This window comes from Phoxinus phoxinus, assembly GCF_949152265.1.
Source record: "Phoxinus phoxinus genome assembly, chromosome: 11".
Lineage (NCBI taxonomy): Eukaryota > Metazoa > Chordata > Actinopteri > Cypriniformes > Leuciscidae > Phoxinus > Phoxinus phoxinus.
Window position 1 is genome coordinate 21,975,836 of NC_136886.1, and position 16,217 is coordinate 21,992,052.

Here is a 16,217-nt window from a genome sequence, read left to right on the forward strand (position 1 = left end):
GTATTTCATAGAACATTATGTCTAGTACTATATAAATTACAATGGTTTAATTGGCATCTTTATTTCAAACGACCCGACCGACCGCGACCCGAATATCATTAAAAATATTTTTGGATGACTCGTAACCGCGGGTGACCTCGTCGCTCATTTTGGATCATCCCGCGCATCACTGATTCACGGGGCCTATTTGTAAACCGTTATAGTAAAAAAAAAAAAAAAAAAAAAAAACGGACTTCCAAAATAATCCGGCGGGCCAGAAAATATTTTTTCCAGTTGCCGACCCCTGCTGTAGGGTGTATGCTTCCCCTGCCAAACTACACTAGTTTTAGCAATAGTTCTGCGATTATACAACATGCTAGTTGTATCAGTTTTGTTGCCGCAAGTCTGAGCTATTTCTGTAGGGTGTATGCTTCCCCTGCCAAACTACACTAGTTTTAGCAATAGTTCTGCGATTATACAACATGCTTGTTGTATCAGATTTTGCTGCCGCTAGGGGTGTAAGCTACCCCCAATAGATCCCATACAATTGTTAAAGGGGACCAATTATGCCGCTTTTCACAAGATCTAAAATAAGTATCTGATGTCCCCAGAGTGTGTATGTGAAGTTTTAGCTCAAAATACCCAACAGATAATTTTTTACAGCATGTTTAAATTGTCACTTTTTGGTGCTCAGAAAAAGCGCTTTTTTAGTGTTTTCCCTTTAAATGCAAATGAGCTGCTGCTGCACGGCACAGGGGGCGGAGCCTCACAAGCTCGCACTCAGGCTATGATTACACGGAAAGATCTGAAGAGAAAACGCAAAAGTGGCGTTGCGTTATCACTTTTTATTCTGCGTTTAGACGAGCGTTATGGGAGGGGGAATCTGCGTGCATATGGTGACGCAAAAGTGTGTGAAATTCGATGTAGTATGCACTCCAGGAGAGGCCTCGCTGCTGAGGGGGATCACGGTACTGAGGAGGTTGGGCAGCACGAGGGAGCGATGGCTGCCAATTGCTGCCCGAGCTGATGGTGCTGAAGCGAGGAAGAACAGGTGGGACGGAGGTCTCAAGGAGGGTCTCGAGGAGGGGTGGCTGCCGTCTGAGAGGGAGTGGAGTCGCCGCTCCCGTTCGCCGTGGGCTGGAGCCTGTTGCCGTTGGCCATGATGGGGGCAGAGCAGGGAACGGGGGATTCGCTGCCGGCTGCCCTCGACCAGAGGAGCCACCGCCGTCTGCCAGGAGGCGGAGGAGCGTCGAGCCGCCCCCCAACGGATGTCCAGTTCCATCGTATGGCACCGCGAGTGAGTCTCTCAGCTGGTTGAGGACCGAGCGGCAGTGTGTCCGGGAACCGGATCAAGGTTTTATTTTTTCTCTCTCACCATTCTCTTGTATCTGCTGCTGGCTCATAGTTTCATTTTTGTATTTGTTTATTTATGTATTCAAATTGTGTGAAATGTTCGCCGGTTCACGCCTCCTTCCCATAACATCTAACCATGCTACAAAAACAGTACACAATATAAAAGTAAACTGAGCAATTATATCAAAGAGAATAATGTGCAACCTGCAAATGAAATGAAAACCGATGAACCGGAAAACTTGGCCCGATGAGGGTCCATTTGAAGCCTGACGCTGGAATGCCTCTTTGGCCTCGTTTACACTGTTAGTGAAATGTGACCCAATTCAGATTTTTTGCTCATATGTGACACAGATCGGATGTGTTCTATGACAGGTAAAGAGGAAAAAAATGCATGCATTTGTATATTTCGAAATCGGTTTTAGGCCTAGTTCATAATGCGACTGATGTGAACAGGCCGGATTTTCTGAGCAATTAGGCTATGTCTCCGCAGTTTAATGACGAGAGAAACCCTGATGGGCCAATGCGCATCTGCAAAGGGACGGAATGGCCAGACGAAACGTTGTCTCGTCGTAGGAGAGGAATGAGGGGACACGTTGACACAACATATCAAAGGTTGGCTTGCTCATCCTAAAATTTCAGACCCTCTGCTCCTCGTTAAAGCCCGCCACGATCTCATGAAAGTGCGTATCTATAGCATGAATTTTATTTCTCGTGCCATTTACAGCCAAAAAAAATTTTTTTGCGTGCATATGATACGCTGTTTTCACGTGCATATGATATGCACTTTATGGCGTGTAATACGCACGCGCTCCTCACCCCTAATCCTACCCAAACGGTTTAAGTGCGTATTCATGCACGCAAATACAATTTTTGGCGTATAAATCTCTGACTTTACCCTTTTAGAAGGGGGATAAATCGTCTGCAACGTTCCTCCTTCCGCCATGCTTCTTCTCCATGTGAGGATTGTTTACATTAGACTAGATTGCGCACAGTGAGCATGCATCTTTTTTTTAAGCGGTTGATGAAAAATAAGCTAATGCACGTTCTAAAAATCTAAATTCGGATCTATTATTATTCACAGTATTTTGAAGTGCCCGCGATAACAGTATCGTGCATATTCATTACTGTGATTTAGCGCATTACCTAATACCGCCACATGTCTAGAGCTGAGTAAACAGTATAAGAAGTGCGTAAGTACATAAACGGTTTCCGGTAGAGTTGAGGGAGCATTTTCTTTGAAAACAAAATTAATCCACCTCGTCTTCAGCGGCTAGCTCAGATTTCGGGAGTAAATAGAGAGAGCTATGTGGATTAATACATCCAGCCACACAACACCTACAACGCTTGGGAGACTTTCTCATCAGTGCAGCAATGGGATGTGTACGGATTGTACGGATGTGTACAACTCGCAGTGAACTCAATCAGGGCGTTTCTATGTTAAAACGGCAGTGTCTGTCAACATTCGTGGGCGGGGCCTGTGGCTGTTGTGACGTCACACCAGCCCCATGGCTGAAAACAGGTCGTTGGGAGACATTGCTTATGATTCAAGGGGATTAAAAAAAAGGGAGTGAATGGATTTTTATCACTATTGGGTGGTTGTGTACACACACTGCAAACACACATTTATGTCCAAACAGCGTGCAAAAGTGAATTTTCCATAATAGGTCCCCTTTAAATTGGCTACAGCAACACGCTTGTTGCAATGTGTCCTTGCTTGTTCCAGCTTGGGGTGAGGCTTCCCCCATAAGATTGGATTTATAGTGGTCAACATATGCCACTAATATCAGGATGTAACCATTCTATCAGCCTCAGTCGTTATGGGGGTAGTAGTGTGTAAAACATTTCTTAAAAAAAAAAAACATTTTCTTGGTATCTACAGAAGTAAACTACAACCAAGTATAACAAGGTGATAACGTCATTGACAGGTGACAGTGTCAGTACACGTCAACAAATAACTTGTCTAGTGATTGGAATTTATTCAAACCTACATATTTGTGCCTAAATATATCCAAGTATCAGCATCACGCTTGTTGCATTAAACCATCCAGCTGTATTAATGACATATGTTGCTAATTCTGTGTGAACCAGAAGTTTCCACCAGCATTACTTCAGTATTGTGACTTATTTCCAAGGGAAAAGATAATTGAAAAGGAAATCTCCATCTCTAGCTCACAGTCGTCACTCAAAGAAACTGGAACTGGACTGCGGGTATACAACAAGCAAGCAGCTGATTCATTTTGATATCTCAATATTCACTTCTTCATTTCAGACGGCATGTCATTCACTGCAATATGCATGTTCACTGCTAAGAATTTCGGGTATTGACAACATGCTTGTTGATATGGTTTATGCGGGTATTGGCAACATACTCATTTAGGTCATCCAGGTAAGGGCAACATACTTGTTGCTTAAGACTTTCCGGTATTGTTGGTAACATGCCAAGCTTGATAAGCTCAAGCTTATCAGGTCAAGCTTTTTCAATCATCCTGTGACGAGTAAGGGGTTAAAAGAAAGAAGAAGAAAAAAAGCATCCAGAATTGCACTGTCAGTTTGGGTTTTGGGGATATTGGCATATGGTTTTGGGCAATTGCTAAGAGTTTTACAGTTGGAGGCTTGGAGCTATGTGGATTGAAAATATGTACCTTCATATGTGGGTATGTGAGCACCACAAGATGAGCACAGGCATTGATATCATTGCCCTTAATGAATGACAGATCGACTCCTCCCACTCGCTCCAGCCCACTGAAGTCTGGACTCCTCTGCCAATCCTCTGTGTCCTCCTCCTTCACACTCTCCCTAAGGCGTGCCTGCTCCCTTCACACACACAAATACATTGTAGAGATATTTAAACAAATATTGTATAAGGAATTGACATGGAGCCGTTTAAATCTAAGATAAGAAAAATAATGCATACTAGAGGTGGTAATGCAGCCACAAAGCGAAGCGAGCTGTGCTTTATTTATTCCTTCTTTTTTTAAACCTAATACCTTAGAACATGGCTATTCAATTAGCTTAATTCGAGGGCCGGATTATTAAATTGAAAAGTTGAGAAGGGCCGGTGGGTTAAGCTTATTTATTGAAACATTATTTCAAGATCGATGCATATGCATAGACAGGATTTGTAATTGATGCATCTAGAAAATTAATGAATCGTTACACCCCTAATAATGGTGTCAGTCCACGACCGGGAGTAAACGCAACTCCTTTAAGCTTGCGTTCCGTTATCCACTGGGCCATGCTGCGTAGTTCAAAGTAAACTCGTGAAACAACTAAAAACAACGATATTTGTTCTCTATTTGTGATTACTGACCGAGAAACCGCTTTAGATGATTCAGTGACAGAGCGGTCCGAACGAATCCGAATAGTTTTAGACCATTATGCAAGCGAGTTTTGCCAATTGATGGAAAGGCTCAAATCAAAGAATGATTAATTCACGAATGATTGGTATCGCTGGTTCAGTCAACAGAAATACGGGACACACATAATAACTGCTTAAATATTTGCATGGAAATGTATCTCAGGTCAGTCGGAGCGCTCATGTTACGCACAGTGCGTATAGCCGTACAGCTGCGCCAACGCGCATATCTAAACAAATTTAGCCGCACCGCCAGGAAAAGAGGGTTGGGGTCCCTCGGGCTGGATGGAGATGATTGGCGGGCTGATGATTAGATCTTGAAAATTATTAATTGTCATATGAAAACTTCCACTTGTAAAGCATAGAATTGGTTTATTTTTCTTTGTTGATAATTGTGGAGTTATGTATGTAATGTAATATAATTATACCAAATGTAATATAATTTAAATTTACATTAAATTTTTCATTGCAGAAATGTCTTTTTCTGTCTTTAACCTCATCATTTTAGCTTTTTCTCTTGCTCCTCCGCCATGCCTCGCTGTGACTGCTGCTGCTGTGAGTTTGTTTACTTCGAGGCTTTACCTCTGATTCATTCTGACTTCTGACCTGTTATGCTCCTGAATCATAATCATCCACTGTTCGCTCGTTGGCCAGAGGAGAACTGGCCCCCGACTGAGCCTGGGTTCTCCCAAGGTTTTTTTCTCCATTCTGTCACCTGATGGAGTTTTGGTTCCTTTACTTTATTTGGTATTTATAAAAAGCAAACTTCACGGGAAAATGTGCGGTCCTTCACGCAAGCTCTGACCCAGGTGTACGCACAAAAACGGGTAAAATGAGAAATGGCGACACCGTCGGCAGATGGAAGAAACACGTGAAAGTGTGTGAAACTGTAGACCGTTGTGTAAAAGAAATGGCAATACACACCTTAGGGTTCAACGAATAAAAAACGGATATAATACAGATGAGCAATTGATAAAGCTTGGGTTGCTGAATATTCGATCTCTTACTTCAAAGGCGCTAATAGTTAATAATATGATTTCAGATTACAACCTAGATGTGCTGTGTTTGACAGAAACCTGGCTAAAACCCAACGATTACATTGCTTTAAATGAGTCCACCCCACAAGATTAGTTATAAACATGAACCTCGTCTGAAACGCAAAGGAGGTGTTGCTGTAATTTATAGTAATATTTTCAAAACCACTAAGAAATCTAGTTGTAAATATAATTATTTTGAAGTGTTGGTGCTTAATGTAAAAATATATAATGTAAACGATAAATCACGTTTTCAAATTCTGCTGGCTACTGTATACAGGCCACCAGGGTACCATACAGACTTTATCAAAGAGTTTGCGGACTTTCTATCAGAATTAGTATTGGCTGCAAATAAAGTACTAATTGTTGGTGATTTTAATATATACATAGATAATGAAAAATATGCATTGGGATTGGCATTTAAAGATATTGTAAACTCAATTTGAGTTAGACAACACCTGTCAGGACCTACTCATTGTCGTAATCATACTCTAGATCTAATACCATCACATAAAATAGATGTTGATGCCGTTGAAATACTGCAGCAGAGCGATGACATCTCAGATCATTATCTAGTCTCATGTAAATTACATTTAGCCAAGGCTGCAAAGCCGACTCCGTGTTATAAATATGTTAGACCTATCACTTCTGCCACTAAAAATTGCTTTATCAATCTTCCTAATCAGTTTCATCATCTCAGCATCCCGGATAGCTTAGAAGAACTTGATATTGCAACAGAAACTTTTAACTCTCTCTTTTCCAGCACTTTAGACACAGTTGCTCCGTTGCGCTTAAAGAAGATTAAAGAACATAGTCCAACGCCATGGCACAACGAGCACATTCAGGCCCTTAAAGGAGAACTCCGGTCAATTTTAACGTTGAGCTCAATTTTTAGTAAATTTGGAGTGCTGTCAATACAGAGAACAACGACAAAAATCGGTAGTCGATTGTCGAGTTCAGACGCATAGGTTTAGTTACCTATGATCACGCGCGTGAACTCGACAATCGACTACTTTGGACTTCGACCGAAAACAGGAACTAAATACAGGTATGTGTGCTGGCTGATATAACATAATTTTTATTCATATCTTTCACATCTACTGCAGTCAGATTCACTCGTGTTCACTCTGAAGGAATCACTCAACATGGCTGGGCACTTGTATGACACATCAAGGATGATAAGAGAAATAAAAGCAGGTTTAAAATTAGACCCCATTCAAGTCAATAGGGTGCACATTTTAAAAAGAGGATAACACTGTGTAGGCAACACCGATTTTTGTCGTTGTTCTCTGTATTGACAGCACTCCAAATTTACTAAAAATTGAGATTAATGTTAAAATTGACCGGAGTTCTCCTTTAGGAGAGCAGCCAGAAAAATGGAGCGCAACTGGAAGAAAACAAAACTAAAGGTATTTCGCGTTTCATGGAAGGAGAGCTCGATTGCTTACAGAGAGGCTTTAAAAGCTGCTAGATCTGTTTATTTTTCAACCCTATTAGAAGAAAATAAACATAATCCTAGGTATTTATTTGAAACAGTGGCTAAACTAACGAAAAAGAAAGCTTCAAGCCCAGAAGTTTCCTAGAAACACAGCAGTAATGACTTTATGAACTTTTTCACATATAAGATCGATAATATCAGGGACACAATTATAACTATTCAACCGTCTACTACAGTATTGCATCAGGAAGTGCATTGTAGTCTCTCTGAGGGAAAATTTGATTCATTTGTTGCTATAGGAGAGGAAGAATTTTGCAAACTCGTCAAATCATCTAAATCGACAACTTATGTTCGACCCTATACCGTCTAAGCTACTGAAAGAGATGCTTCCAGATGTCATAGATCCTCTTCTTAACCCTCTGGGGACCGTTTTTTTTAGCAATGCAAAATAAACTCAAAATGCTCTGTTAATTTTGATCTTTCATTTTCGTGTTATACATCAATCGATCCTGTTCAGTTTCTATTTTTTTTCCTGTATATTCACAATAAAAATAAAGTGTTTTGCTTTTTGCCAAATAAAGAAAAATGAACATGATGCGAGTTCTGCACTCTCTCTGTCAATGAACTCCAATTTGAAACGCGTTCGAAAATGATCTGTAACTCCGCGAAAATTCAGTCAAACAGGCAAACATACCCACGGGCATAAAGCTTGAGATCGCATCTTTCAAATGAAGTAATTTATATAAAAAACAAATATTCTCAGCTTCTGTAATCTGTATGAAAAGAGAGCGATTCCAGTCGAGCTCATTACGAGCTCATTGACTTTAATTCGTTCACGCCTACTCACGGAGATAATGTGTTAAGCCATCTATGTAAAACAGGTAAACGCCCCCAAGCAAATAAGCTTTAAGTTTCATCATTCAGTCACCTGTGCGTTGGGAAGATGGCACGATACAATAATATTCTTCAACTTTTTTAAAAGGAATGGAGCTTCATCACTACCTATATATCAAATATATATTTAATGCACTGCATATTCATTACTGTATAAATTAAATATAGATGGATCTTTTTGTAAAGTTAAAAAAAGGTAGCCTATTTAGTCAAGAGCAGTGAGTAATTTATTTGTCCTTTGTTTGATTAACATTAAAACACACCAGCAGATGAATTAAACTGCTGCACCTTTAAGACCGAACGCACGGACCCCATTTGAATATACCATCTACGTTCACTTGAGATATAACAGACTTTGTTTATTAGGATACTCGCCAAGACGGGCGTTTTTACATAGTTTTGTGTGAATTCATCCGTACAAGCGCAAGACGTGAAAGACTTCAATTCAGTATTCGCGCGCTGAGACGCTGGTTTTCGGGGTGCGCGCTTTAGATGTTTGAAGTTCATGTAACTTCTTGACCTGCAAATGTCCTGTAATAATGTAGGCAACCACTCGTTAAACATAAATAAGGTAACAGTTCATGTTTTACTTACATATACGATTTAGTTTTAATCCAAATAACACGTGCTGAGTGAACAATCAGCAATCAAGAGCATTCAACAGAAGTTATCTCTCTCTCTCTCTCTCTCTCTCTCTCTCTCTCTCTCTATGGTCAGTTAACGTTAATAATAAGCTACATGCCTCGTTTTACTTTCTTTTCCATTGACATCCGACTGAACTACAAACTTTCCACTGACGTCTGATGCGCTCGACCAGCTAGCGTGTCTGTGCCGGGGCGGGCTCAATCCACTGCGCGTTTTTCTCTTATCAGCTCGCGCACCACAGCTATATAGGCGTTACTATATTCTGTTTAATATTTCAATAATAAGATATATTTATTTCATAAACAGCCTTCCTTTTTATCCCCATTATAATTTCTGTTATCAGTGTTTCTTTGTCTGGACACAAACACTGTACACACGCTGCCTGGTATCGGGGCATTTTTACGAGTACATGAGCCCAGTATCGGGTATCGGTGCATCCCTAGAACAATTAGTTCCTGCGTTCATGACCTCAAGGCTTGATTATCGTAATGCTCTACTGGGTGGTTGCCCTGCACGCTTAAACTAACTACAGCTAGTTCAAAACGCAGCAGCTCAAATTCTTACCAGAAGGAGGAAGTATGACCATATTAGCCCCGTTCTGTCAACACTGCATTGGCTGCCTATTAAACATCATATAAATTTTTAAATATTGCTGATTACTTACAAAGCACTAAATGGTTTAGCTCCGCAGTACTTGAGCGAGCTCTTAACGCATTATAGTCCTTCACGTCTATTGCGATCTCAAAATTCCGGCCAGTTAATAATACCTAGAATATCAAAATATTCTACCGACTGCTGGCGGTAAATCCTTTTCCTATTTAGCACCAAAACTTTGGAACAGTCTTCCTACCATTGTCCGGGAAGCAGACACACTCTGTCAGTTTCAAGCTAGATTAAAGTCCATATGTTATCAAAATTGACCATATTTATTTACTTTGTTTGCCTAAATTGATAGTTTTGTGGTGAACAATTCATGTGTACCACACTGTGTGTGTCCCCTGTGATGCCAGCAGCCAATCGCAGCCCTGGAATGCAAAAGCACCAAATTGCAATCTCCTACTATCGGAAAGGGATAAAGGTACCCTTTCAACAGACACTCCGCGTTCTGAGTCTCCTCCAAGGATGAGACAGACACAAATCAACCACGTTCTGGGCCTCCAGCCCGTCAAAGGGAAGACAACAACAGAGTAAATATTATTGCAAACATTCGAGTAACTATATCATAGGTAATAGTGGTGTCAACAATAATCGATTCAGCGATGCATCGCAATCCGGGATATGCACGATTCAGCATCGATGCGGCAAAGTGCCATAATCGATTATGTCACTGTTTATTTTCTGGCCTTGAGTTGGACAATAAAGTTACTTTCGTGGGCATAACAACAACAACAATCAAGACGGCTGAGGCGGAGGGAGATGACCGCGATAGACGGGTAATTAAAAACGCACCTAAAGCTTGGAAAAGCGGATATCTGGGCACATTTCGGATTCTACGAAGTTAATGGGAAACTAAACAAGACGAGGCTGAACACAGGAGCGCAGCTTCGCGGCTGAGACACGAATAGACTAACATAAAGCTTTTACTTTTAAACACAAAAGGCACGTCCATTTGAATAAAAAAATTATATTTATTAAACAAACCAGATCAAGAGCAAAAACTAAATAAAGTGCATAACTGAAAAATAAAGCATAGGCTCAAAACTAATACAAACAGTGGGACTGCGCATTGGGCTCCAATCATTTTTTCCGTCTTCTAAAAAAAAAATGCTGCCACACTGCCGATGTCTTTGTTGACATGGTAGAAGAGGACTGACTATGAATTAAACGGTCTCTCAATTAAATAAATAATATTCAGCAAACCTTCTAGTAGCCTACTTTCTTCAATCTGTCTCTCTTCTCCAGTGGTTTGGGCTAATCCAAAAGAAGTGAAAACAAGGGGGGTGTTCTGAAGACAGACTGTTACCTGTGAAACAGGGGTGCTCTGAAAACACCCCTATTAGCAATTAGTGCTTTCCACCTGATGAAACGAACGCGCAAAACAAATTAAATGAACGCGGCAAAACTGATGAAATGAACGCGCAAAACAAATGAAATGAACACGGCAAAACTGATGAAATGAACGCGGCAAAACTGATGAAATGAACGCGGCAAAACTGATGAAATGAACGCGGCAAAAAATCGACCAATCAGAATTTTGGTCAAGCAAGAACGTATCGACCAACAATCGACTGGGAGATTACAGCCCTAGAAAGCAGTGATTTATGTTTTCTTTTTCAGGTTTGAAAATGCCATATACAATACCCTGTAGCCTACCATTCAATTTTATTTTGTTTAATGACATTTATGTCAAAGATACAGGAGAGTGATAATACACACATAGCAGCCAATAAAATCTGTTGTTCAATATATGACTGCTTGTATTGCCTCATGACTGATGAAAAATTTGCCTTGTTGTGTGCAGTAGAACTTTGATGCATCGCAATGCATCGTAGAATCAAATTGAATCGAATCGTTAGCTGGTGAATCGTAATCGAATTAAATTGTGAGGGCAGTGCCAATGCACACCCCTAATAGGTAATATAGCTGATGCTAGTTAATAACAAATAATCTTTCGTTTATTTGTTTGATCCATAATAAGGTTCTTCACCTTTCAAACAACAGTTTATCTTTCCATAACGTAACTCTTCCATAGTCAAACTCAATTTAATCACTTGTATTTGATGCATTTTGTTCCTTTATCATTCATGGTATTTGTTTGGTAGCTGTGTTAGTTATCCTTGTTTATCTTTTGTTAATAAAATTAATTTTATTACACTTGTGTCTTCCTTGTGCTGATAATACAGAAGAGGCTCTACAAGTTAGCAATCTCACCATTCTTTCAGATAAATCAGCTGACCAACTCCCTCCACTTTACATTAATTCTAAATGATTGAACCGCCTCCTGTTGAGAGTGTTCTCATACTACCAAGATAAAAGCCCTTGACTAGTGCCCTGTGCTAAGAGAGGGGGAAGGTGGTCACCTGATGTACTCATAACCGCACCTTAAGTGACAAGTGATCCAAAAATCACAACGAGTACCAATCAATCACTACATTACTTGGCGTCCTTGGATGGACGGAAGTAAAATCCACAATTATTGGCACCCCTAGAATTTTTTATGAGTAAAATGTATCCCATTTATATTATATTAAATATATTCCCATTCAAATGTAAAACATTTTAGCACACCAGGGTGACTAAGAACATTGTCTAGCTATGACTTCTTGTTTCACAAGAGTATAAATATGAGGAAATACAAAGGCCAAATGCACTCAATCATCCATCACAATGAGTAAAACCAAATAATATAGTTCTGATGTAGAGCAAAATATTGTTGAGCTTCACAAAAAAGAAAGTGGCTGTAAGGAAATAGCTAAAGCATTGAAAATTCCAATTTCCACCATCAGGGCAATAGTTAAGAAGTTCCAATCAACTAAAGATGTTACAAATCAGCCTGGAAGAGGACGTGTCTATTGTCTTAATGCACGGCGAGGAGGAAATCAGAGGAAGAAATGTTGAAATAAATAAATTAATGTGGAAATAAATAAATGTAGATATAAATGCATATACATAAATGTGAAAAAAGTGGAAATAAATAAATGCATATATAAATAAATGGAAAAATAAATAAATGTGGAAATAATAAAATTATACATAAATAAGGAAGTAAAAGTATAAATACTAATTTATTATTATTATTTTTATTATTATATAATTTTAGGGGTTTTTTTACATTTTTTTGTAGGCTATATTTAGGTATACGTGTATTTTTACATCTCTTAGTACATTTATTTATTTATTTATTATTATGTCAGCTTTGCAATTCTATACAGACTTAGGCTACCTGTGACAGGTTATTCCCAGATATCTGCTTAGGATTGTGCCACGTTTTTATTTAAACCCAAACTTGGCGGAGTCTATGAGGATGGTGCCCAGTAATGCACTTTAGACTACTTTAATTTAGAAATAATTCAGCAACATTTTAGTTAACTTAATTATTGTGATCTGTTCTGGCTTCAGATTGTCAAGATAGCGAACTATTTCCCTGTACAGTGAGCCAAGTGATGATGTTGAAGTAGGCTATTGCTCGCTATTGTAATCGCTTGAGCAAATTATTCAGTGGCATGCAGTAGATCAGTTATAATTACGCAAGCAATACAATACATTTAATCATGATTTTCTAACCTTTCCCATTTCAACACCATCTCTCCTTCAAGAGCCATTGTGATGTTCGGTTCTTGAATGAATCGTTCCTTTGAGCTTTAATCAAACGTTAGTTCCGGGTTGATGACGCAAGACGCACAGCAACATTATCAAGCTGCAGACTCGGAGCCTGCTGCATCTACAGTCCCGCACCCAGAGTCCCGCATTCTCAGTCCCCTCGTTTTTCGAGACAGCGCCACCTGCTGTTCGGAAGATCGTATAACACCCTTATCCAAATGCCATTGAAAATATTGGAATGCAAGATTACGGTCTCTTTTTATTTAAAGTTATCCAAATAAATATTTGCGTTCCCTGCTTAATGCATGTACCAAAAAAAAAAAATCATTGTGTTCTCAAACTAACTAATTACCCAGTATTTATTTTTTGAGCGTGGGTGTAATTGAAAGGAAATTACTGATGTAACAGATACAAATACAGATTAAACTATCATCTGAAAAATATGATGTGATATTATATTGCTTGCTACAATGTTTTAGTTTGTTTTTGTACAATGTTTCAAATTTACATTTTTCTTTCACTTCAACATATAATGGTCTAATTAACATTATACCATGCTAACATTGCAAAACCTGTTTTTTGATATTTTGCATGTGAAGCAAAACTCAAATAATAGATGTAGCAGGTTACAGCTGTCTGGCCAAATGGCAATTAATTTGCGGTGCTTTGAGTGGCGCTGGGTAGTTAACAGTGATCCAATCGCGATGGTAGAGTCCCTATATAAATCGGGACTTTTCTTTTGACAAGCGACGTCATTGACATGCGACTGTTGTCCTGTCTACCTGCCGGCCTATCTGTCTGATGTCTGTCTTGGTCTCCCTTGGTCATCTATTCTGTGGTAGCGTCGCAGGTAGGACTAGCTCTGGTTCTTGTTTTTCCACTCCTTTAACTTAGTAACTGGGTCTTATAGGGAATGTTTTAATTTTAGAAGCCCCGTTGCGGCAGTAGCCCTGTTATCAGCAGAGGGTGCGCCCGGTTATCGGCGATCAGAGCCTGGGGCCGTGACTCAATGCTAATTATCAAAGGTATGTGACTACAATGAGTAATAGATAAATGTTACTGTAGGATACGTTTGTAAATAGACATTTTGTGTATTTCAGGAAGAGGCTGTTTAGCCGGGGGGTAGCTGCCAGCGGGCGACATCAGCGCCGAACATCTGCTGTTTTGCTTGCGTTTTTAATGTCACGATGTGTTCACGGATATAACGCGCTAACGTCGACAACTGCGACTGCCTTTTCACCCGGGACCTAGAAATAGTGGAACCGTGGTTTGCTCAAGTTAATCGGCAGCTTCCTGGTGATCTCTTTCCTCCTGTTATACCGTGAAATAGTTTTATTGAACATCATATAGCCAGTTTCATGGTTTAAGTATTGAGTGTTTGATGGACTGACACCACTGACTGTAATTGTTTTGGTCTATATTTTATAGGCTCGTTGTTGTTTTGTTTGTTTATTTAAACTCTTGTATGGAGGCCTTTTTCTGCTGCTGATATACAAGAGCGTTATTCCTGATTTATTTGGGTTATTTATTTGTTTTCATTTGTCTACCCCGACCAAAGATCGCTAACTGGGGGTTTACCAGTGTATTGCAATTGTTGTGTGTAATTCTGGTTTATTTTCACGTGTTTGTCTTTTGTCCAGGTGCTGAAGACCGCCAGTGGGAGCAGTGCCCCTTGCGGTGGTGGGTCCCGTGGAGTGTGCAGTGGTTGTGTGTGCACCAAGTGTGATCATTTCCCTTGTGGTGCGTGGGTGTGACATTCAGCACGTGTGAGTGGGGTGTTGTGTTATGGATGCTCATTGCTCGGGCCACTAGCCTCCCACTGGTAAGTTTCAGCCCTATCTTCACCTCTTGTGTGTGTGTGTGTGTGTGTGTGTGTGTGCATTGTGACTAGAGTATATTGTGTGTTTGTTATTTGATTTGGTGTCAAGTACATTCTATTTGCTGTGAAATCTGTATTATATGTTGGTTGTGAAATGTTTAATCTTTGGAGTTACTCTGGTGTGCATGGCTCCATTGGTTTTAGATTTTTATAAAAAGTAAAGAGAAATTAATAATAAAAATATATTTTTGTATTCGACCACTGTCTCTGGCTGATCCATTCACGAACCTGAGTGCCTTGTTAGCGAAAAAGTCACTAAATCTTTGGGTGTAAGTCCCATCGTGGCGTAGTCTGCTATTTGTCTGGGTCCAAGCCCAGTTATATATATTCCACCTGCCACATAGACAAAACACCAATAATAAACAATTCTGTACTTTATTTAACGATCACCTTAATCACTGTCATCTTGCTGTAAACAGAACAAAGCAAAGAAAAAAGGAAGAAAGAATTGTGTTAGTGACTTTATTTTTGTCTTCAATTGCATTCAAAAAACCTCCTCATTTATAAGTCGCTTTGGATAAAAGCGTCTGCTAAATGAATAAATGTAAAATGTAATGTAAACAGGGGCGGCTGGCCAATAGACATAAACCACAGTTTATGAGCCACACTCATTAAATAAACAAGTAAATACATACATAAAACATGCATACAAATTGTCAGTATTTGTGTGTTTAAGATATTAAATACACCCAGTATATGTGAAAAATATGATAGAAATTAAAAATATCTGCTTTTTCAACACGTCTCCTCTTCCTGCGTGCACGTCTCATCAGCTCTAGGGCGCTGGAGAAATCGCCCCAGAAAGGCGGGTCTGTGGAGCAGCTTAGCCAATTGCTGATTTAAGATATACATGTTTGACATAAACTGTAGCCAATCAGCGAGCTCAAATCTAGTCAGCTATGGGCGCTTCTGTTAGCGCCCCAAGCTGCGCGTGCCCGCCCGCGCTCATACGCGCCTATCTCGATCAGACAGCGGTCTATCGGCCTGGCTAGCTGGATGCGTCATGCTAATGCCTTGTTTTGCTTTCCGTGATTACTTTTTAAAACAACAGGGACAGATCCAACATGGACAGTTACCGAAGTGAGGGATCTGTCTGAGAAATTAACTAAACTTTTTGAGTTAAATTTCAAATGCAAATGGAAAGTTTGTGCAATTTGTTTGTTTTTGTTTAAGTTCAGTCTTGTAGTGTAAGTTAGCCTATATGGCATTAAATAATTACTGACTTTTTACAGAGCACTGGTATCATGCAGTTTGTGTTAAATTGTGTTTGGGTGGTTAACAATAATTATTTGTAATATTATTTGTAATATTATTATTATTATTTTTTGCTTTACAAAGATATGTAAAGGCAGTGGTTCTCAAACCGTGAGGTGACAGAAG

General features: G+C 39.7%; 1 protein-coding gene and 1 long non-coding RNA gene across 15 annotated transcripts in view; one reads left to right on the forward strand and one right to left on the reverse strand.

The window, feature by feature from the left end:
• The window catches only part of LOC307006464 (endonuclease V-like), a 134,894-nt gene extending 121,807 nt beyond the window's left edge, over positions 1 to 13,087 (reverse strand). For 12 of the 14 annotated variants that reach the window (XR_013799461.1, XR_013799462.1, XM_079627484.1 and 9 more), the window contains exons 1-2: positions 12,923 to 13,078; positions 3,975 to 4,146 (exon numbers count right to left, since the gene is read on the reverse strand). Coding sequence is in view for 12 of the 14 variants with exons in the window: in XM_079627484.1 (XP_079483610.1) it covers positions 3,975 to 4,146; positions 12,923 to 12,960 (210 nt within the window). In the remaining 2 variants the exon portion in view is untranslated. Of the gene's footprint in view, positions 1 to 3,974; positions 4,147 to 12,922 lie in introns of all 14 variants that reach the window. The other 2 variants (XM_079627491.1, XM_079627481.1) reach the window with 1 other exon arrangement.
• A 619-nt stretch (positions 13,088 to 13,706) lies between these two features.
• On the forward strand, positions 13,707 to 15,035 carry LOC307006465. Its single transcript, XR_013799463.1, has 3 exons — positions 13,707 to 13,808; positions 13,887 to 13,983; positions 14,059 to 15,035. It is a non-coding gene; the product is annotated as an uncharacterized lncRNA (long non-coding RNA).
• The last annotated feature ends 1,182 nt before the right edge of the window (positions 15,036 to 16,217 follow it).